The 21,133-nt window shown below is 51.9% G+C and overlaps 1 protein-coding gene across 1 annotated transcript in view; it reads right to left on the bottom strand.

Moving 5' to 3' along the window:
- The window catches only part of Abcc3 (ATP binding cassette subfamily C member 3), a 49,857-nt gene that overhangs the window by 5,418 nt on the left and 23,306 nt on the right, over positions 1 to 21,133 (bottom strand). Inside the window, exons 9-29 of the mRNA XM_028868933.2 lie at positions 19,374 to 19,551; positions 19,117 to 19,278; positions 18,287 to 18,379; positions 16,606 to 16,809; positions 16,337 to 16,483; positions 15,922 to 16,009; positions 15,615 to 15,681; positions 15,259 to 15,385; positions 14,995 to 15,171; positions 12,757 to 12,924; positions 12,265 to 12,442; positions 10,886 to 10,997; positions 10,582 to 10,729; positions 10,296 to 10,503; positions 9,792 to 10,102; positions 8,184 to 8,383; positions 7,976 to 8,102; positions 6,124 to 6,225; positions 1,987 to 2,133; positions 1,705 to 1,863; positions 968 to 1,134 (exon numbers count right to left, since the gene is read on the bottom strand). Of these exons, the coding sequence (XP_028724766.1) occupies positions 968 to 1,134; positions 1,705 to 1,863; positions 1,987 to 2,133; positions 6,124 to 6,225; positions 7,976 to 8,102; positions 8,184 to 8,383; positions 9,792 to 10,102; positions 10,296 to 10,503; positions 10,582 to 10,729; positions 10,886 to 10,997; positions 12,265 to 12,442; positions 12,757 to 12,924; positions 14,995 to 15,171; positions 15,259 to 15,385; positions 15,615 to 15,681; positions 15,922 to 16,009; positions 16,337 to 16,483; positions 16,606 to 16,809; positions 18,287 to 18,379; positions 19,117 to 19,278; positions 19,374 to 19,551 (3,270 nt within the window). The remainder of the gene's footprint in view (positions 1 to 967; positions 1,135 to 1,704; positions 1,864 to 1,986; positions 2,134 to 6,123; positions 6,226 to 7,975; positions 8,103 to 8,183; positions 8,384 to 9,791; positions 10,103 to 10,295; positions 10,504 to 10,581; positions 10,730 to 10,885; positions 10,998 to 12,264; positions 12,443 to 12,756; positions 12,925 to 14,994; positions 15,172 to 15,258; positions 15,386 to 15,614; positions 15,682 to 15,921; positions 16,010 to 16,336; positions 16,484 to 16,605; positions 16,810 to 18,286; positions 18,380 to 19,116; positions 19,279 to 19,373; positions 19,552 to 21,133) is intronic.

Raw genomic sequence — 21,133 nt, 5'->3', positions numbered from 1 at the left:
CCTGCATGTATCTCTGTGTACCACATGTGTTCTGTGCCTACTGAGGCCAGAAGAGGAGGTTAAATTCCCTGGAACTGGAGTTACAGCTAATTGTGAGCTGCCATATGGGTGCTGGAAATTGAACCTGAGTCCTCTGGAAGAGCAGCCAGTGCTCTTAACTGCTGATCCATCTCTTCAGCCCTCATATTATATAATTATTATCAGGGAGTGCAATGCAAGCAGGCATAGATTATTATTATCCCTATTTATATAGTGAATGTAAAAGAGACACAGAATGGTTAAGCAATTTGCCCCAAATCACACAGCTAGGACTATGACTTAGCAGTAAAGAGCTTGCCTAGGGTAAATCTAGCACCGGAAACAAACTCAAATAGAATACCAAAGAAAATCTAGATGTCTTGAGGCTTTGGCCTCAGTAAGAACAGACTGCTGATCTTTGGAACACACAGCCCAGAGGCTTGGGTTGTGGACCCTAAGGGTCTGGAGTAGGCACAGGGAATACAGAGAGCCTACTTTGTATATTCCCGAGCCGACCGCCTCTATCCTGGCAGACGTCTTTAGCTTTCCAGAGCACCACGGGCTTCCTCTCACTTATGCCAAAGGTGCTTGACCCTAGGAGATTCCAACAAGGGTGGGGCTGTTTCATCTGCACGTCACTGGGGTTGAATTAGATGAGAACCAGAGTTGGTTCAAATCCCAGGCATGCCTTCTCTTAGCTGTGCAACTTTGGCGAATCCCCTGCCCTCTCTGAGTTTGTTTCCTAAACTGCAAAGTGAGTCTTGTATGAGGGGTCTGAGGAAGCACCATGTTCCTTCTGAGACCATACTCCATAGGAAATAACATCCCTGCGCAGCTCTGGCTGAGGTGCATGCCAGTGTGGGTTAGGGGCTCATCCAGGATCCTGTCCAGCACCCACAGGGCCCCCAGTTGGGGGCAGCATTCCTGACATGTCTACTCCCACTCTTACCTGAGATTATCCCCTCCCTCCGAGCACTGGAAGTCCAGGCCTGCTGGCTGGCTGCTCACAAACGTGTGCAGGTGGGACAGCTCCAGGGCCCTCCAGATGTCCTCCTCTGAGTAACGGCCAAAGGGGTCTAGGTTCATGCGCAGGGTCCCCGAGAACAGGATGGGGTCCTGGAGGCATAATATCAGCGAGAAATAGCTTAGCCCCTGCAAGGAGTCTCAGGAGCGTGAAGAAGGAAAGCCATCGGGCAGCCGCTCTCTGCTCTGTCCCCAGTCTTCCAGAAGGGGGACATTACCAGGGAGATAAAAAAAAAAACCTGTCTGTGGGGGAGTGATAAACCTCAGCTTGGCCAGTAGCTGAGTCCCCTGCTGAAGCGGGAAGCTGCGCCACTAATCTGCCTCCGAAGTGTCTACTCGGCATAAAAAACACCCTAAGGAGCCAGAAGAGGCTGCGCCACTTGGAGCTGTGCAACCAGGAGAGAAAGACAGGACACCTCAGCATTGCTCTGCTGGGAGGAGCATGTGATCCTTCCCGTTTGCTAGTTCAGGAGCCCACGGGCAGTCCTGACCGGCCAAGGAGTCTGTCCTTCCAGATCTGTGCCTGGGTGGCTTTTGTGTTGACTCTGCTCCGGGCTGTGGAGGCATCTTTCCAACCAGGCCCCAAGGCCCAGTTCTTGAAGTTTCAGGGTTTGGGAGTGGGGTGGGTGGGTAGGGGGAGGAGCAGGGTCAGCAGGCTCCTACCTGAGGGATGATGGTGAGCTGAGAACGGAGGTCATGGAGGCCAATGTGTGCCACATTGAGCCCATCAATGCAGATCTCACCCTCGGCGGCCTCCAGGATTCGGAACAGGCAGAGAGTCATGGAAGACTTGCCAGCCCCAGTGCGGCCCACAATGCCTACCTGTGGGGCATGGGAAGGGCTGTCAGGGGCATCTCTGGGTTTCTATCAGCACCCCAATAGATGGCCAGTTAGAGCACCCACGGTCCCCCGCAAGGCTGTGGCAAGGTCCCCAGGCACAAGTACCTTCTCGCCACCCTGCACACGCAGAGTCAAGTTCTTCAGCACCAACTCAAGGCCCGGGCGGTACCGCACCGAATAGTTCCGGAACTCCACCGCGCCACACGTGGGCCAGCCTTTTGGAGCACGGTTGCCCTCCACCACCCAGGGAGCCTAGCGGGAGACAGTTGGGTTCTCATCAGGGCGACACCTGTCCAAGCCCTCTCCCACTGTTCAGCCCCACCTCTTTCCTGACACCTCAATCCTCTCTCACCGTGACTCCTGAGGGGGAGGGCTGGCACCTGTGGTTCAGGGGATCCTTACATCCTTTGACTTTTTTTCTTTGATAGAACCCAGGGGCTCACACCTGCCAGGCAAGCAGGCTACCACGGGACCACACCCCCAGCCTTTTCTCTGTGGTTCCATCCCCCCACATGCTACTCTGAAACCTGGCCGTCCGGCCCCTGCCACTCTGTCTCCTGTCTCTGAGGGTCTCTCCCTCTCTGCTTTTGCACGGCCTTTCCTCATCTTTATTCATTCTCTATTACTAAGTATCACCAGCCAGGCAAAGCTCTCCTTCTGGGAAGCTCGCGTTCCAGCATTCACAGGGCATATGATTTATATATAAATCTATATGATTTATACAGAAGCAAGGCTCTGTAGTGAAACAAGTGATGAGGGCTTGGGCCCTGAAGAGTTTGCTCTTCTATGCCTTATTCAGGAAGGCTTCCTGGAGGAGGTGGCAGTGGCTGCCTGAAGGAGGTCAGGGAGGGAACCAGGCAAGTGGCTATCTAGAGGACAGACGGACAAGGGAATGACGTTTGCTGCTTGTGTTCTGCATGCAGTACAGGGGCAGGTACTCTGAATTACCTCCCAAGTGCTGGGGTTATAGGCACAAGCCACCACACCAGGTTTATTTGGTTTTAGCGGCAGAACCCTGGACCCCGGGCATGTTAGTTACGCACTTTACAAAAAGAGCTATTGTAGTGGGTAGCCATTCCAGCTTGGTTTTGGAAGTTCCAACCCCCATTGAGACTCTGGCAACTGTCACGCCTACGAGGCGGGGCGAGGGGAGGCGCCGGGGACCGAGAGCAGGATGGGTCAGCGCTCTCGCTGGGCGCTCGCTCGGTGCCGGGACGCTGACCGGTGCAGATTGTGCAGAGCTCCGGAGAACACTGCTGGACTGCATTACACCTTCCCCAGACCCTGCGACTTACCCGTTACTTAATTTGTGAGTTACGCCATTAAATAAATATCCTTTTAACTACGTGGAGTGGCCAAAATAATTTCTCCAATAAGCTATCCCACGAGACCATGGCTGGTCTCAAACTCACAGAGTTTGCCTCTGCCTTTCTAGTGCTGGAATTAAAAGCCACGCACCTCCAGGCCCAGTTCCCAGTGGAGTTTTAAAGGGTCTCCCTGGGCACTGCAAGGAGAACGGAGCAGCTGGAGGGAAGATGGTGGACACTTCGAGGAAGAGTGAGAGGTAAAGAGATTAAAAATGTGGAAAGTGGCTCAGGAGATGCGTCAGTCAGTAAAATGCTTTCTTTGCAATCATGAGGACCTAAGTCTATCCCCAGATCCAACATTAAAAAGGCCAGATCCCAACCGGGCGGTGGTGGCGCACGCCTTTAATCCCAGCACTCGGGAGGCAGAGCCAGGCGGATCTCTGTGAGTTCGAGGCCAGCCTGGTCTCTAAAGCGAGTTCCAGGGAAACAAAACAAAAACAAAAACAAAAACAAACAAACAAAAAAAACCCAAAAAACAAAACACCTAGGGATGTATCTCAGGGGCAGAGTGCTTGCCCGGCAAATATGAGGTCCTGGGTTCCAGCCCCAGAACTGGGAAAAGAAGAAAAAGAGGAAGAGGAGGGGGTTGGAGCGATGGCTCAGAGGTTAAGAGCACTGGCTGTTCTTCCAGAGGTTCTGAGTTCAATTCCCAGCAACTACATGGTGGCTCACAGCCATCTAAAATTCAATCTGGTGCCCTCTTCTGGCATGTAGGCAGAACATTGTATACATAATAAATAATAAATCTAAAAAAAAAGAACTTTAAAAAAAGAAAAAGAGGAAGAGGAGGAGGGAGAGGAGGAAGGGGGAAGGAGAAAGGGGAGAAGGGAGAGAAGGGAATAGGAGGAAGAGGGAGGGGGAGAGAGAAGAGAGGACCAGCAAGGGGGAGGGGGGAAAAGGAAGGAGGGGATAAGGGGGAAAGGGAGGGGGAAGGGGAAAGGGAGGGGGAAGGGAGTAACAGAACCAGGAACAGCAGTTTATACAAACAGCTCCCTCCAGGAGATGCTAAAGGCAGAAATGGATACCAGGGCTGAGAACAGCATCATTTGGGATAAAGCGACTGTGTGCATCCATAGGACATGTTGGATGTAGAGAGACACGGGAATCAGTGCGCTGGGGGAAGTGGGGCTAGCGTGGAGGCCCCTGTGGCTCGGGATGGAGAACAAGCAAGTGCGTGGGGGTTCAGTGACGGTCCACCCACAGACCTAGGGCTTGGGTCACAGAATAAGCTCCGAGCGGAAGAGTGGGTGCTTTCATCTGGATGGAGCTGATGTCAAATCAGACGAGCACAGGAAAGCGTCTCTTAGACTGGAGCCAGGTAGGTCATGAGGGAGCTGTTTTCGTGGAAAGCAGGCTGCAGCAGGCAAGGGCCAGCCGGGGTAAGGAAGAAGCGGAACCTGTGTAGATCACAGCTTCAATCGGACGGACTTCACAACAAAGGAGAACTGAGAAGCGGGGCAATGTGACGTGGGGGGTGCGGGTGGGGGTGGGGGGTTGTTTATGCCTAGAAGGGAAGGTAGTCACCCAACAGAGGGAGCAAGGCAGAAAGTCTGACTGAGGAAGCCATATCCTCCAGCAGCCATTCGAGCTGATAGAAGCTGAGGGGCTGGACTTTGAAAAGAGAAGGGAAAACATCAGCTCAAAGGGAAAGGAAGGAGGCAGAGAATGCCCAGGCGGCACTGAGGAGCTGAAGGTGAAGGGAGTTCACATCTCTAACCTGTTTTCTCAGGGAAGAAAGAGGCAGGTGAGGTGGAGGGCTGAGCACAGAGAACAGACGTGGTTTGAGGACAGAAGATTCTCTGAAGAGGTCTTTTGGAAAGTGGGAGCGCATAATTCTCAGGGAAGGGAAGCAGGGACACCAGCTGTGGAGGGTGGTTATGAACTTGAAGGAACATCAGCGATTTTTCCCCCCAGCTACACATTAGCGGCTCTGTACCAGTGTGATGTGAACAGGTGGGCGCAGATGGGGCAGGGTTTTGTGGGCAAGGACAGAGACAGGTTGAGAGCATCTCCCTGTGGAGTGTAGACAGAGTCTAGGCTAAACAGGGAATGGAAAAGACAGGAGCCGACGGCTGGGGAAACAAAGGCAGGTCACAGCACTGGAGTCTCATAGAGGGCAGAGAACTATGGCCGTGGAACACACGGTCAGAGGTCCAAAAGTGGACTGCTTGACACTGAGAGCTCAGAGATGGTGCAGCTTCTGGGCATGAAGAGCTCTGAACTATGCCCTCTTTGGAGAAAAATCTGTACCCACCTAGGCGAGAACAGTTCCTTTTCTCTAAAAAAGAGCACACTGCCTGGTAGTGGTGGTGCACATCTTTAATCCCAGCACTCAGGGGCCAGGGTGGGGCAAAGACAGATGGATCTCTGAGTTTCAGGCTAGCCTGGTCTACAGAGTGAGTTCCAGGACAGCCAAGGCTACACAGAGAAACCCTGTCTTGAAAACAAAAAACAAAAGGCCCACTGTCCCACCTCCGCTCCTTTGGCTGGAATGCTCATCTTTCCCCTGGCCCATCCCTACTTCACCTCATCTGTGAAAACTTGCCCATTCTCTGAATCCCACTTACTCCAGGATCACCCCAGCGGAACCACCTCCCCTATCTGCCCTCGGGGCAGCCCCAGAGCCTTACCATCTATCTACATGCCCTGTGCCTCCACGGCTCAGAATCTCTGGCTCAGCTCTGAGCCCTCCCTCTGAATCTAGCATCAACCATGGCCTGATACCCTGAGAGCTGGATGGATGGACGGGCAGATGGAAGGATGGATACCACTTAAACAGCTGGCCTTGAACACACAGTGATGACAGGGCCACCAAGCCTCCTTCCTCAGGTCACCCAGGTACCTTCTGCTGCAGGGAACTCATCTTGGAACTCACCTCGGTCTCAGTCTTGGAGTATTCCTTGACTCTCTCCACAGCTATGATATTAGATTCCAGGTCTGACATCATTCGTATCATCCAATTCAAAGCCAAGGTCACCTGAGCAAAGGAACTGTGTTGTGGGAGGGGCCCAGCAGGGGCTTTATTTCTCCACCCGTGGAATCCATCCCGTCTAAGATCTCCAGGTGTGTGCTGACTAGGCCTCTAATCACATCTGTGCCTCAGGCAGTGACCATGCACACTCAGTGGAGGGCAGTCTCACTCAGTGCCCCTCAAACTTTAATATGCGTTAGACTTCTCTGAGCATCCTGTCAAAACGCAGAGTGTGAGCCGAGACTCTCCACTCCTAACATGCTCCCAGCATGTGTCAGGTGGCCAGTCCAGGGACTGGGCTGTGTTACCAAGACACGTTGCCAGCAGTGCAGACCCCAAGCTTGGGCTCAGCACTGAAGCTTGTGAATGAGAAGGAACATTTTAACAAGCTCTCCAAATGAGTCACGTGCACATTAAGGTTGAAGCAGACAGGCCCGTCGGCCCTGCTTTCTGTTTACCGATGCATTCAGATCTGAGCCACCTGAGGCCTCGACCATGTGATCTGCCTTACAGAAATCCCATTTGCAGCTTGTATAACTCTTTGACTGTACAGGCTGGTGTCAGGGTGACCTCCAGTCCCAGCCTCCAGTCACCTGACCTGTTTACTCCTCCACAACCATGGGGTATTGGTTCTGGGGCCCGGGAATATACCTAAATCCACAGATAAGTCCTTCACAAAAAACTGTTTATTATTCACATGGAACAGACCCACGCCCTCCTGTATGCTGCTAATGGTGTCTCGATTACTTAAGATCCCTAACACAATGCCTACATGTCACTTCATTGACCTGTGTCCAGAGACTCACTGAAGTCCTCTTGTTTGTTTTCTGCTTTTTTTGGGGGGGGGCGGGGTAGGAGCTTCTAAAATTTTTTTTCAAATTGTTTTGGGGGGAGTTTTTTTTTTATTTTGTTTTGTTTTGAGAAAAAAATCTCACTATGTAGTTTACACTGGCACTGAATTCACTGCAATCCTCCTGCCTCAGCTTCCTCCCAAGTGCTAGGATTCCAGGCATGCATCATTTCTAGCCTTTTCAAGTGTTTTCTGTCTGTAGCTGGTTGGTTCTTCAGTGAAAAAGCCAAGGACACAGAAGGTGTGTACTACATCATGGAGTCTGGGCCCACATGTCCCATGTTCAGACCTCAGTCAGGTTGACCAGACATGGCAGTTCTGTTTGGGCCAGGCTCCAAGATCATTTCTCCAAGATCTCAGAGCAGGGAAACTCCTTCAAGCTCTTGGCTCTTTCTCTCCCTCCCTCCCTCCCTCCCCCTCTCCCTTCCACCCCCTTCCTTCCTTCCTGTACTTGATTTGAACCTAGGGTCTTGCACATACTAGCCGAGTACATTACCAATGAACTATATATACCCCCTTGTCTCTTGTCACACTTTCCTCTTCCTGCTAGGGAGACCTCCCCAGCCTGCATCACACTCCCTGGCTGGTAGTGTCTCCCCATGCCTGGGCTGAGAGATCTCGGGCTTTGGGAACCCAGCTGGGGCTGGGCTGCGGGTGGAGCAGAGGATACACACTCAGCAGATGCTAGTGAGCCCTGTATGTCCTCTGCCTCAGTGGTGGCCCTGCCGAAGGCATCTCCTCCTGGTTTAGGCCAGCTAGCGCCTCACAAAGCAGACGCCATGCCAAATTGGCCTAATAAATCAGAGAGCGTAGCAGAGACCTTTTCTTAGCACTGAGGAGAGGCAGAATAATTTGGGCATTTGTGTTTTCCTAGTTGCTCTATCACAAGGATGGGCCCCACCTTACCTGTAGAGCATAGGACACAGAAAGACCCACGAGCCCTGGATTCAAGCTGTTTTTCCCGATCACGGCAAACAGTGCGGCGAAGAGCACCACGCAGTTCCCCACGAACTCCACATGGACACCCAGCCACCTGTGGGGACCAACAGGGAGGGAATGAACAAGGGCAGGGGGTGCGGGAGCCCACTCAGCACCACAGAGAGCCCGTCCTGACCGGTTCGAGGCGATGTAGGGGTAGGAGCTCTTCTGGTTGGTGTCCACCTTCCTGTCACTGAAGACCTTGAAGTCTTCCATTCGGCCATAGGCCCGGATGACACTGGTGCCCGTGACTGTCTCCGAAAAGTGTGAGAAGATGGGTGAGCGGCTGATGGATTCCAGCCGCTTCAGCTGCCGGGACGTGGCCACATAGAAGCGCTGACCAGGGACGGGAAGAGAGCTCCAGTCAGGGGTGTCGAACCACCAGCTCAGTCCTGCATGGCCGCCAAACAATTCCCTGTGTTCCCTCCTGCTGGCCCTGCGCTTCCCATGAGCCCTTGGTGCCTTTTCCTATGTTCCCTTGGAGAACAGATTCCAGACATACATTATACACTTCCTCTCTGACCAGCTTTGCTCAGCCAGCCAGCCTGCTTCGTCCATGAAGCTCTTCCTGATGCCTTAGCCCTCCCACCGCCTCATCTTTTACAGACCACGACACTGTCTTGTTTAACCGCCCAAGTAGTGAGATTTCTTGTTCCGCTTAAAGATCGTAGACATGTGCTCCCAGTCAAATGACTGCAAAAAATAATTTTATATCTTTTTTTTCTGAAAAAGTCCCTCTTATTCTACCTACCTAGTGATTTAAGAGTTCTAGCCCCACAAAACCATGGTTCTGCCTCCATTTTCTAGCCTGTATTCTGTGGGCCCAAAGATAGCCAGGCCTGCACAGGAGGGGTACACAGGAGGCTCCTTACCTAGGGGGCAGCACTCCGAGCCCCCTGTGGGAACTGATCACCTCCCTGAAGAGAGAGATCCCAGCAATCACGAGCCTTTACAATGAGCTGTCCCTGAATGCTGAGCATCTCAGGTGACACATATGTCTAAATATGCACACAAAGGACAGCATCTTGCGAACTGTTTACAATGATTTACTCAAATAATACCAATCGGTGTAGGGGGCTGAGGAGAAGACTCACTCAGTAGAGTGCATTGCCATACAAGCATGAAGACCCAAAATAAGATTCCCCAGCACCCACATAAAAATCCAGGCATGGCAGTGCACACCTGTAACCCCAGCACTGGGGAGGCAGGGACAGGCAAATCCTTGAAGCTCATTGGGCATTCAGCCTAGTTGGACAGGTGAGCTCTGCATCCAATGAGAAACTCTGTCCCAGAAAATAAGGTGGAGAGTGATTGAGGAAGACACTCAGCATTGACCTCTGGCCTCCACAAATGGACACACACATGTGCACACACACAAACATGTATGTGCACGTACATCACACACACACACACACACACACACACACACAAATAAACAAAATACAGCCATTTGGAAAGGGTCCCAGGGCTGTCAGTAAATGAACACACATTTCATCCTCACATCATCTCTATGAATTAGATTTTAAGGGTCTATTTTACAGGTTAGATAAGTGAGTTTCAAGGACGTGAAGCAATTGACTCTGAAGTCCCTGATCCAACCAGCTATGACCTAGCCTACAAAAGGGCCTGGTCCACATCAGAACCCACCCACCCAGCCACCCACCGTGTGCACACACACTCCATGCCCACTCTAGAGCTCCACCTGCCCCGTGCACTTCAGCGTCCCACCCATCCACGCTGGTACCTGCACAAAGCCATAGAGCACAGCCAGAGGTATGACAACGACAATGAAGAGCGGCGTGCTGGCCACGATGACCACAAGGGTGGAGATGGACATGAAGAAGGAATTCAACAGCGTGAGGATGGTGGGGGCCAGAACCTCATCGATGACATAGATGTCCTTAGAGAACCGGTTGAGGATGCGGCCGGAGGGCGTTGTGTCAAAGAAGGACTGTGGTGAACGAATCTTGTTGTGCAGCAGAGCTGCATGCAGCAGGCGGGCCGCCTGGACACTGCCGACCACCATGGTGAAGGCTGACAGCATCACCAGGAGCCCTTGTTGGGACAGGGAGAGGATGAGTCACTTACGGCAGGGGAGGAGGCCAGGGTAGAAGGGCAGAATGAGACAGGGGGTGGCCAGGTGGGCTCTACGGAGGCTCTAAAACAGGGATATGGGTCTGTGGTTTGGGGTGTGGGCAAAGGAGAGAAGGGATGAGGGAACCCCTTCTGGGCACCCCAATATGTTCACCTTGTAGTATTCCTAGGGCAGCGTAGACACCTAGCCTTTGGGAGGTGTTATTCTGCCGGCCATCTACCACCGCATCATTGGTCCAGGCGCTGAGCCACACATTGGCTCCGATGGCAGCCGCACTCTGGCCCACATACAGGAGGCAGATAGCTAGCGTGGTGTAGAGCCCCACAGACCTGGCATAATCCCGGTACACGCCAATCTTCACCTGTAAAGAGAGGCCACACAATCTCCACGAGCCCCGGGGACCTGGTCATCGTCCCCAGCCCAGGCCCATCCTACTCACATTGCCTGTCTCTGCTGTCTCCTCTGTGATCAGGGCCCCAGTCTTCTTGGCGTTTGTCACCTGCGTCTCCTTCTCTGATGGATTCGTGTGTCTCTTGGTCACAGGCCGGTTCTGGCTCTCCCCTTCTGATGACATGGAGCTCATCTGTCTGTGGAAGCAGCTGGTCAGACCCAGGCCTGAGAACATGGACACACTCCCAGGATTGAGCGTCAGGGAGAATGCCCACATGTATTCTACCTGCTGGGGCTTGGTAGCCCTGATGTAGCCTTCTGGGGACTTGAAAACTCCAGGGAGTTTAGTTTACCTCATGAACTGCTTGCGGACCTCGTACATGGACGGCTCATTGTCCGTCATGTCTGTGTGGGTGCTGAGTGTGTCTTCAACCAACAGCACTTCCTCATCTCCATCTTGCAAGCCTGCAGCAGGGAAGGAAAGTCACAGAGGGTGATGGCCCCTTCTGCAGCCCTAGAGACCCCATCCTCCACACCAGTGAGAGGGCTGGATGGACAAGCAAGAGGGTGAGGAGAGGGTTTGAGATGACAGCCAGAAGGAAACCGGGCCATGGTGGCACACACCTTTAATCCCAGCACTCAGGAGGCAGAGGAAGGTGGATCTCTGTGAGTTCGAGGCCAGTCTGGTCTAGAGTGCCTAGGCTATACAGAGAAACCCTGTCTCTGAAAACAAAACAAAACAAAACAAAAAACAGCCAGAAGGAAATTTAGGCAGAAAGTTATTTGAAGCCTGTAGAGAAGGGGACTCAATAGGCTGAAGACCTGGGCTCTGAAGTCAGTCTGGCTGGCCTTAAATCCTGCTTCCTTGATGGCATCAGGGCCTTAGGCAGGCATCACAAAAGGGTAATAATCATGGGTAGCTCGTGGCACCACCAGTCACTGTGAGGATTAAGGAAAGGATGTGTGTCCAGGGCTTCTCAAGGGCATATCACTTGGGAATGCTCAAGCAGGTTGGCAGCAGGCAGGGAAACCCAAGAGAAGACCTGAGAGCCAACTCAGAGGGTTGAGGTAGGGAGCTCTAACTGGGCAACCAAGTAGGGGAGCCAGGTCTTTTGTAAGCTCAGACACTGCCCTGGACTTCATGACAAAAGAGGCCTTTTGGTAGTCTACTATCTGGAATAGTTTCAGGTCATAGTAATTATTTAACAACTCTTGTTGGTAAATAAATGATTTTGCCAAGTACTTATACGCTTACAAACAATTCAACCATAAAACAGTTTTACTTCATACTCTGGGTCTAAGCTCCTGTGTTCTTTTAACAAATGGGAAAACAGGTGCTGGAGAGATGGCTCAGAGGTTAAGAGCACTGGCTGCTCTTCTAGAGGACCTGAGTTCAATTCCCAGCACCCACATGGTGGCTCCCAACCATCTGTAATGAGATCTGGTGCTCTCTCCTGGCGTTCAGGCACACATGCAGGCAGAATACTGTATACATAATAAAGAATAAATAAATCTTTTAAAAAAATGGGAAAATGCTGCTGAGACAGGGTCCCATGGTCAGGGGAGAGAAGGTAGGCCCCAGTGCATCTTTATCACACAGGTGGTTTCCCAGAACTAGGTCTCCAGCTCCATAGGCCAGTTCCGAGGGACTTAGAAACCCCAGACAAGGTGAATGCTGGGAAAGGATGGGAGTTGGGAAGGCCAGGGATGGTTGGTACTAATTTTTTGCCACCTTCATGTTCCTTCTGGTCTTCATCTGGTGCATAGTTTCGGAGGAAGTTGGCAAAGGAGCCATTATGCTGGAGGAGGGCCGAGTAGTGGCCCATCTCAGACACCTGTCCGTCAGCGAGCACAATGATAAAGTCCGTCTGGGGCAGGAAGCTGATGCCATGGGTTACCAGCACCCGGGTCTGTGGAGAAGGCAGCAGTTTCTGAGCTGCAGCATCCTCAGGCAGACCCCAAGCATGGGTACAGAGCCGTGGGGTAAACATGAGGAGTCAGTCATAGACCAGGCACATCCACAGCATATCCCACACCAGCCAGAGCCTGCACAGCATCTCGGAGGTGTGCATCTCTATGGGTTTCCCCAGATCGTATCCTGCTTTTCAGGTTCCTACATCTCCAGGTCTCCCTGCCCATCCGCCCCCCCACCTCCCTGCCACCTCCTGTCTGTTCTCCCCAAGGACCAAATCTCACTTTTGCTCCCACTCTCTGGTGGCCTCACCTTGCCTGCCAGCACACCTTCTGGTCCAATCACTTGGTCGAAAATATGTTTAGCCACATGAGAGTCCACAGCTGACAATGGGTCATCCAGCAAAAAAATGTTGGCATCACTGTAAACAGCTCGAGCCAAACTCACCCGTTGTCTCTGGCCTCCAGAGAGGTTAATGCCCTAGAGGGTGGAGAAGGTGGGTGATGTGTGGTGGTAGATTGAAGAGGTCAGACAGGCCCATGGGGGACGAGAGCCCACTCATTGTCACTCAGCAAGGCAGACCTCTGAATATCTATTCTTTTTTTTTTTTTTTTTTTTTTTTGGTTTTTTGAGACAGGGTGTCTCTGTGTAGTTTTGGTGCCTGTCCTGGATCTCACTCTGTAGACCAGGCTGGCCTCGAACTCACAGAGATCCTCCTGCCTCTGCCTCCCGAGTGCTGGGATTAAAGTCAGGCGCCACCACTGCCCGGCTATTTCATTGGGTACTTGGCTGTCTCCACAAAGTTGTAGGAGGAAAGGGTGTTGGCTCTTAGAATCCTTTGGGACAGATGAGCCTGTTCAGCACCCTGCACAGTTGGCTGCCCTGCCCAATGCCAGTGCTCATGACAGATGAACAAGAAAACAATAGGTGCTATATCCATAGACTGGAATATTATTTAGCCCTAAGAAGGAAGGAAATGCTGACATGTGCTACAACATGGATGAACTTTGAGGACCTTATACCAGCTGGACATAAAAAGACAAATATTATGCAAGTCCACTCACACTGTTATCTAGGTAGCCAGATTCTGAAAAACCAAGTGGCAGTTGCCAGAGGTTTGGGGAGGAGGAATTGGAAACGGTTCGATAAGGACAGATAACAGGTTGGAGTGACATTTGGAACACCCGAGGTTCTAGCAATTATTGCACAACATTGTAAATAAACGTAATATAACTGAACTGGGCCCGGAAAAGAGAGTCAAGGCGGTACATTTAATGTTAGGGGACCCTTGACACATTTACAAACAGGCAATACTTTAAATAAAAGCAAGGAATGGCAAGATAGCTCTACAGAGAAAGGTGCTTGCCACCAAGTCTGAGGATCTGAGTTCGACTCCCAGTAAAGGTGAAAGGGTAGAAATGACCCCCACACACTGTAGCAACTGTGTGTTCTCCCATGCACCCCTCACGCAAATTCATGTAGTAAAGTGAAAACCCGACAGAGAAAAACAAAGCTTCCACCAGAGTCCCATGTTTTATAATTTAACAGCCCTGTTCACACCGGGCAGTGGTGGTGCACGCCTTTTACCCCAGCACTCGGGAGGCAGAGGAAGGTGGATCTCTGAGAGTTCAAGGCTAGCCGGATCTATGTAATGAGTTCCAAGACAACCAGGGCCACCCAGCAGGGTCAGAGTGCACCAAATGCCAGCTGTGACCACCCACTGCTCGTAGGCTCTCTCTCCAAGGGCCTTCTATCACTGGGTAAAACCTGCAGTCTTCAAATGGCCTGCAGGGTTCTAAACATCCCAGCTGTCTGAGGACCTCAGTCGTTTCCCTTTCATCTCCTGACACCTGGATCACTCTGCCCCAACCATGCTTTTCTCTTCCTTGGGCTAATGCCCAGTCACACACCTGCCCGAGGCTTTGAACTGTCTGTTCTATCTCAGATGACCCTAGGCGAGGTCCCTAGACAGCCAGGGCTTCGTGGTCCTCTGCAGGGCTGTTCCTTCTGTTCAGGTCTCTATTTCTCAATGATAAACCTCCCCAACAAAACAGCCCAGCACAAATTTCTTATATTCCTGCGTGGCTTTGTGTCTCCCCTTTAGGATTATCTAATATATATTTTGTTTATCTTGCTTATTGTTTTTCTATAAAAGCAAAAATTTTTATCCTGGTGCATTCGCCACCATATAGTATTCCCTGGCCCATAGCAGATGCTTAATAAAAATCTGGTGGCTAAATCAATGAATGATGTGCTCCTTTTTCTCAGTCATTAAGAGTCAGCTCAAGAGTGATGCTTCTCCTTACACAGACTCTTCTATCCCTACTTCCTGCTCTTCTTCTACCCTGCATAGGCCTTTGTCGTGGCCCTGGGGCATTCTGTGGTCCTTGTCTGTTTGTATCATTTTCCTCCCAGGAATAGAGCTGTTTCCTGGCACAGAGATGGGCATGACGTTAGACGAACTGGCAAGTGAGTACAGAAATCTGAGGCTGGGCTTGGGTTAGTAACCTCATGAGCTGGCTCCTCGGGGATGAAAAGGTGGCTCTGTACCTTCTCTCCAATCTCTGTCTGGTCCCCACCAGGAAGCACATCCAGGTCAGCCAGCAGGGCACAAGTCTCCAGAGCCTGTTGGTAGCGCTTGGGTTTCATGGGTTGACCAAATAGCACATTTTCCTGAAGCGTGCAGTTCTGGATCCACGCCTGCTGCGGTACATAGGCCACCGAGCCCTGGCCAATGGAGAGGTTGGTTGCCTTAGGGTTTGCCTGAGGCTGTCCAGACCGCATGCCTTTCCAGGAGCCCCCTGCCCATCTCACCTTCACAGACACCATGCCTTCCAGCTTCTCCATATCTCCGAGTAAGGCAGACACCAGCGAAGACTTCCCACAGCCCACGGGGCCCACCACGGCCACCAGTGCCCCCTTCGGGATTTGAATGTTTAGGCTAAGAGCAAGGAGTGGTGGTCAGTGGCGGAAGTTGGGTTTGGTCCAAGCCTTCCTCCTGCAGACCCAAGCCCTCCTCTGTTCCCGACACCACCCTGTCAAACACAGGATTTTTCCTGCATCCCCTGTCAAAGCCAGAGACAAGGAGAGAAGGGACCACGTTTGATGGGACCTTCTGTCCCCCCTTTTTTTTTGCATAGCTAGCCAGTGAGTGAGAGAAGCTGGGGTACCTGTGCAGGGTAGGTGGCAGGTCCTGGGCCCAGGTGAAGGTGCCGTTGTGTATGGTGATGGCCTGGCCTGGGAGGACCAAGATGCATAGGGTCAGCGTGTCTAGGATACTGGAAGACCCCAGGGAGGCCTGGGAGGAGTGTGAGCAAGGGAGAGGATCCTCAGAGCAAGGACAGAGGGTGGGGCGTGAGGAGCCGTGGGGGAGGGGTTGATTAGGAGAGGGCCTGTAGAGTTCAGAGAAGAAAAGGGGTCACAGGAGGAATCTTAGAAACTTGGAGCAGAATTTCCCTGCAGTAAGGGAGTTGGGACCTGGGGTGATGGTCTTTCTTTCCACACACTGGGGGTCAAGTTCATCTTGGTTCAGGAAATCCTGGATCCGTTTCAGAGACACACTGGCCTACAGGAGGGTGTGGATTAGTTTACCATTGCTCCACGGGTGTCCAACTTCTGAGGCTAAGCAGGGCCTCCTGAGGACCCACTCACTAATGCTGGGGTCCCTCCTACAATCAAGTCTTACATGGCTCCCACTGTCTGAAGATAAGGTCCAGATGGCAACAAGGAGGCTGTGTCAGGAACTCAGGCCCTGTGACTCCAAACCTGCCCACTTAGGCTCCACGGCTTTCCCTGGCCCCAGGGACTCTCCCCATTTGATTATCCTAAGTGACCCCTGATGACCTTCCCACATACCCTAAGTATAACAGACACCCAGCTTGCCCTGGCTTACCTGGGTCAGGCCACTGATTAACTGAGGCAGCATGTTGAGGGGGATCTTTAAGATATTGAACAAAGACAAGGACACAAAGGCCTTCTCGGCATCCAGCACGTTGTTCTCATCCACACACACGTACACTCCGAGGGTGATCAGGGTCACCTGGGTAGCATGGGAATGAGCGTCATGGTGGTGGGATCTGTTCGGTTCCAGGGGTCCTCAAGACCTGGGCTGGCCTAGCCACAGCCAGGAACCCCATACCAGCCGCAGAAAGCCTCACTCACCAGAAAGGGGGTGCAGACCCAGATGAAGGTGGACATAGCCTGCAGGTAGGCACCCTTGCGCAGCAGCTGGAGCTCTCCCTGCCTGATGCCCTCTACCTGCTCCAAGAAGCTGGGCTCCCACGCATACAGCTTCAGCACTTTGATGCCATTCAAGATCTCATTCATCAGTTTGATGCGAGAGTCCTTGAACTTCATTTGCTGTACCTGTATGGAAAGGATCAGTGGTACACCCTTCCCCCTCCCCAGATCTCCTACCCACTGGGCTCACACCTCCAATACCGTCTCATCTACTGTAGCCACTGCATGTTGCCCCACGGGCCTCCCCACCACACCTCAAATGCCCAGACCCCGGTCCCCTACAACCTGTGTCCTCTGACTCAGAAGTACAGCTCCGTCCTTAGTGCCACCACCACTGACCTCACCAGGTAGCATCCTCTGCCCCTGCCTTCCATCCTCAGAAGCAGGAATTGTTTGTTTTTCTGTTCACTCAGATCCTGATCTAAGGCCTGGCATATCGCAGTGATTCCCTCCCCCCCTCAGTTCTTATTTGCTGGGTGCCTATGTGTCAAGCCATGTGCCAAATGCAGGATAGCACGATGAACAATTCCGATGTGGCCCGGGCCACCATAGCGCTGACAGTCTGACGGCAGAGGCAGACAATGAAATGTAAATGCCAGGGAAAGAACAGGATTCAGTGAGGGGAGAAACAGGTAGGGGCAGGGGAATGACCTTGGGGTAATCAAGATGGTTCTCTGAAGGAAGTGATGTTTCTGCTGAGAAGGAAAGAAAGGGAAGACGTTAAAGAGGCGAGGAGAGTGGGGGAGTGCTCCAGGAAGAGGGCAGAGTACGCGGAGTGGCCCGGAGGCACATAGAGTTTGGTTCTTAAAGAAATGAAAAGCCAGCATGTCTGGAATGTGGTCATCCCACGAGGATTAGAAATGGAGGCATGCAAGGTCCAACGGAGCCTGGAAGGTGGTCATGGTGGGTTGAACAAGAATGGCGCCCCCTAGGCTCGCATATTTGAATGCCGGGTCACCAGAGTGTGGCACTCCTTGAAAGGATGAGAAACATTAGGAGGTGTGGTGGTGTTGGAGAAAATGTGTCATTTGGGGTGGCCCAGTCTGTCTTTCTCCCTTTGGCTGAGAACGTAGCTCTTAACTACTTCTCCAGCACCATGTCTGCTGCACACACATGCTGCCATGATGCTCTCCCCCATGCTGATAACAGACCAAGCCTCGGGAATCGTAAGCAAGCCCCCAATTCAACGCTTTCTTCAACAGTGACTAGGACAGTGTCTTAGGTAGTCTGTCACTTATTCTATGTGTAGACAGAGCTTCTGAAGACTTCAGTAATCATTTTCAGATGGATGATAACTCAGTGTCTGGTTGGCAACACTTTAGCACCATGAATGGGAAGAAGTTTGAGTCCTTGCTCTACCTGTCTCTGATTGCCACAGTTACTCCGGGCCTTGGTGTTTCTGCTGTGAAGTAAGACTGTCACTACAGTGATGAGGATCGAGGACTTGAGATTTGTACAAGGGGCTGTGGTCATCCACATTCAGTACAGGGAGTGGAGAAGTCCTGAGAGCAGAAGGTGAACACTGGCCCTCAAGTGCCAACCCCCTGCCCCGCCCCCCCGGCTGGTGTTGCTGTCTAAAGCAAGTGCCTTCAGGAGCACTCACCTGGTAGGTTCGCATCTTCATGGACACAGCTCCATTGAGTGGTATGAGCAAGACTATGACAGCCACTCCAGCCAGGACTGATGGGCCCAGGATCTGAGGAGGCACACAAGCAGAGAGTCAGGTACCAGAGAGGAACTTATAGACAACCAAGGTCTGCAGACAGAGCTCAACAGACCCTGGCTGACTTGAAGTATGACGGGCAGAAGGCACAAGACATCCGTCAGGAAGGAGTCAGAAAGCCGCAGCCACATCAGCAGAAGCAGCCAGCCATCAGCTGATGAGCACAGGTGGCCAGCGGCACACACAGAGAGAGAGGCATGTTCAAACTGGTTACTCTGGCACAGGTCTGGGATTCCGTTACTTAGATGGCCTGCCTGGGCTACACAGTGATTTCAAGATCAGCCTGGGCAACTAAGTGAGACCCCATCTTGAAATAAAAAAAAATTCAAAGGGAAGAGGTGTTGGTAGCAGAGTGTGCGCAAACATACACAGAGCTCTGGGTTCAACCCCAGTGCTGCAAAGAAGTCGAGAAAGGAGGAATGGAGAAGGCATGGTGGAGAAGATGGCGGCAAAGGAGGAGGCTGTACGGATACCTAGGAAAGATAATACAAACAGACCAGCAATGATAACTGTAGTCACATCCACCCTGCCTCCAAATACCCTCTTGCCCCTGGCTTTTGAGGGGTGAAACACAGCCTAGGATAGGAAGAGTGAGTGACCAAGTTCCCCTGGTACCTAGGGATGGTTTCATGGGCATGACACGACTCATCTATCAGCGCAAGATAAATGTAGTCAGAGGAAGGGGACAGAGGACAAGATTCAGGAGTTACCTGCCAGAGGAAGTATATAGCCAAGATGACCTGCAAGGGTGCTGACCACAGGAGGTTGAGGAAGGGGGAAACATCCATGAAGCGTTGAGCATCCACTGACATGAGATTGACCATTTCTCCCACAGTGGACTCCCGTTTGACTGAGTTGGTGATGACCAGAGCCTGCAGATGAACAGCAAGGGGTGGATCAAGCCCATGAACCTCTCCCAAGCAACCCAGAACTGACCTGTCCCGGTGCGTGTCCCACTCTGACTGACCTTCCTGTAGACGACACCTATGATCGCAGTCCGTATCCTCAAGGCCATCACAAAGATGCAGTGGTAATATTGGTGTAAGATCAGTGTCTGCATCATGGAACTCATGAACATCAGCCCAGCCAGCAGGAAGCCCCACCAGGTGGGAGCCGTGGGGTCAGAAATAAACCTGATGAGTATGCTGCAGGGGGGGGGGCGGGGGAGACCAGGTATGAGGCCAGTGTGCTCTTCAGCCTGTCTCCCATGCTCTTATCACCAGCCTTGCCTGCTTGTCCTTAAATGTCATGGCAGGCAGAAGAGGCACATTTTCACTGGCTACAGCAGCGGTTCTCAACCTCTGTTTCGTTATCCCTTCGCCAAACTTCTACCTCCAAAAAATATTACATTATGATTCATAACAGTAGCAAAACTACAGTTATGAAGCATCAACAAAAATAACTGTATGGTTGGGGGTCACCGCGACGTGAGGAACTGTATTAAAGGGTCACTGAGTTAGGAAGGCTGAGAACTACTGACTTAGACCTTCCTACTCATTCTTGCGGGCTGCTGGGGGTTACAGAACCCATCACAGGGCCACAAGGACTTTCATTCCACAAATCTACCCAACAATTGGCCCTGGTGCTCTCTGCTGTCCTTTGCTGGGTCTCTTGTCCACCTCTCCTCTGACTCTCTTCACCTTGCTTCTCCTGCCTCCTGGCCTGTCCCCACTCCCCGCCACCCTCAGCAGCCCCCTGTCCTCCCACTGAACCGCCCATTGAGAATTCCCTGACACCCCAATGCTTCCAAGCTTCCCCAAGCTCATCCTTTGCTTTCTTCTTCTAAGGGGAGTTATTCTGGCTTTCCAAGCCCTATTTTATCTCCCTGAGACCGGGATCCAATCTTCCTGTTGGGGAGGTTCCAACAGGAAGATTGGATCCCATTGTTGTATGATACTCAGTACTGTCGCCTCTTCTGGTAGCACTGTGCCTTCCCTTATCGACATGATCAAGACTCACTACATCATAAAACAAACATCCTCTCGACCTGATGGAGCTTTCTAAACAACATCAGAGTCAAGCTAGCCTTTCTCCTGGGGGCTGAATTGTGTCTTGACCTCCCGGTACCTATGAATGTAACCTCATGTGGACATGGATGGAGTCTTTGTAGCTATAACTAGTTAAGATGAAGTCGTGCTGGAGAAGGGTGTATCTTAATTCAGGGACTGTTCTCTCTCTCTCTCTCTCTCTCTCTCTCTCTCTCTCTCTCTCTCTCTCTCCTTGTTTTTTGTTTTTTCGAGACAGAGTTTCTCTGCGTAGTTTTGGTGCCTGTCCTGGATCTCCCTCTGTAGACCAGGCTGGCCTCGAACTCACAGAGATCCACCTGGCTCTGCCTCCTGAGTGCTGGGATTAAAGGTGTGAGCTATCACTGCCTGGCTGGGACTGTTGTCTTTCTGAGAAGAGTGGGAAAAGAACATGTCCTCTCTCTCTCTCTCTCTCTCTCTCTCTCTCTCTCTCTCTCTCTCTCACACACACACACACACACACACAGGGGGGGGGGAAGAGGAGAAGGAGGGGAGGAGGAGGAGGCATGTGATAGATGCAGAGATCTGAGTGATGAATTTTCATGTCAGGAACACCAAGGACTGCTGACAACCACCAAAGCTGAGAGGCAGGCCCAGGAGAAATACTCATTCAGAGTCTTTGGAAAACTCAAGTCTGAATCAGGGCATGGAGACATAGGTCTGAATCCCAGCACTCAAAAGGCTGAAGCAGGAGACCCATCAG

Source organism: Peromyscus leucopus, chromosome 8b (assembly GCF_004664715.2).
Source record: "Peromyscus leucopus breed LL Stock chromosome 8b, UCI_PerLeu_2.1, whole genome shotgun sequence".
NCBI lineage: Eukaryota > Metazoa > Chordata > Mammalia > Rodentia > Cricetidae > Peromyscus > Peromyscus leucopus.
Note: the sequence above shows the minus strand (reverse complement) of the source record. Positions and strands in the feature narration are given on the sequence as shown.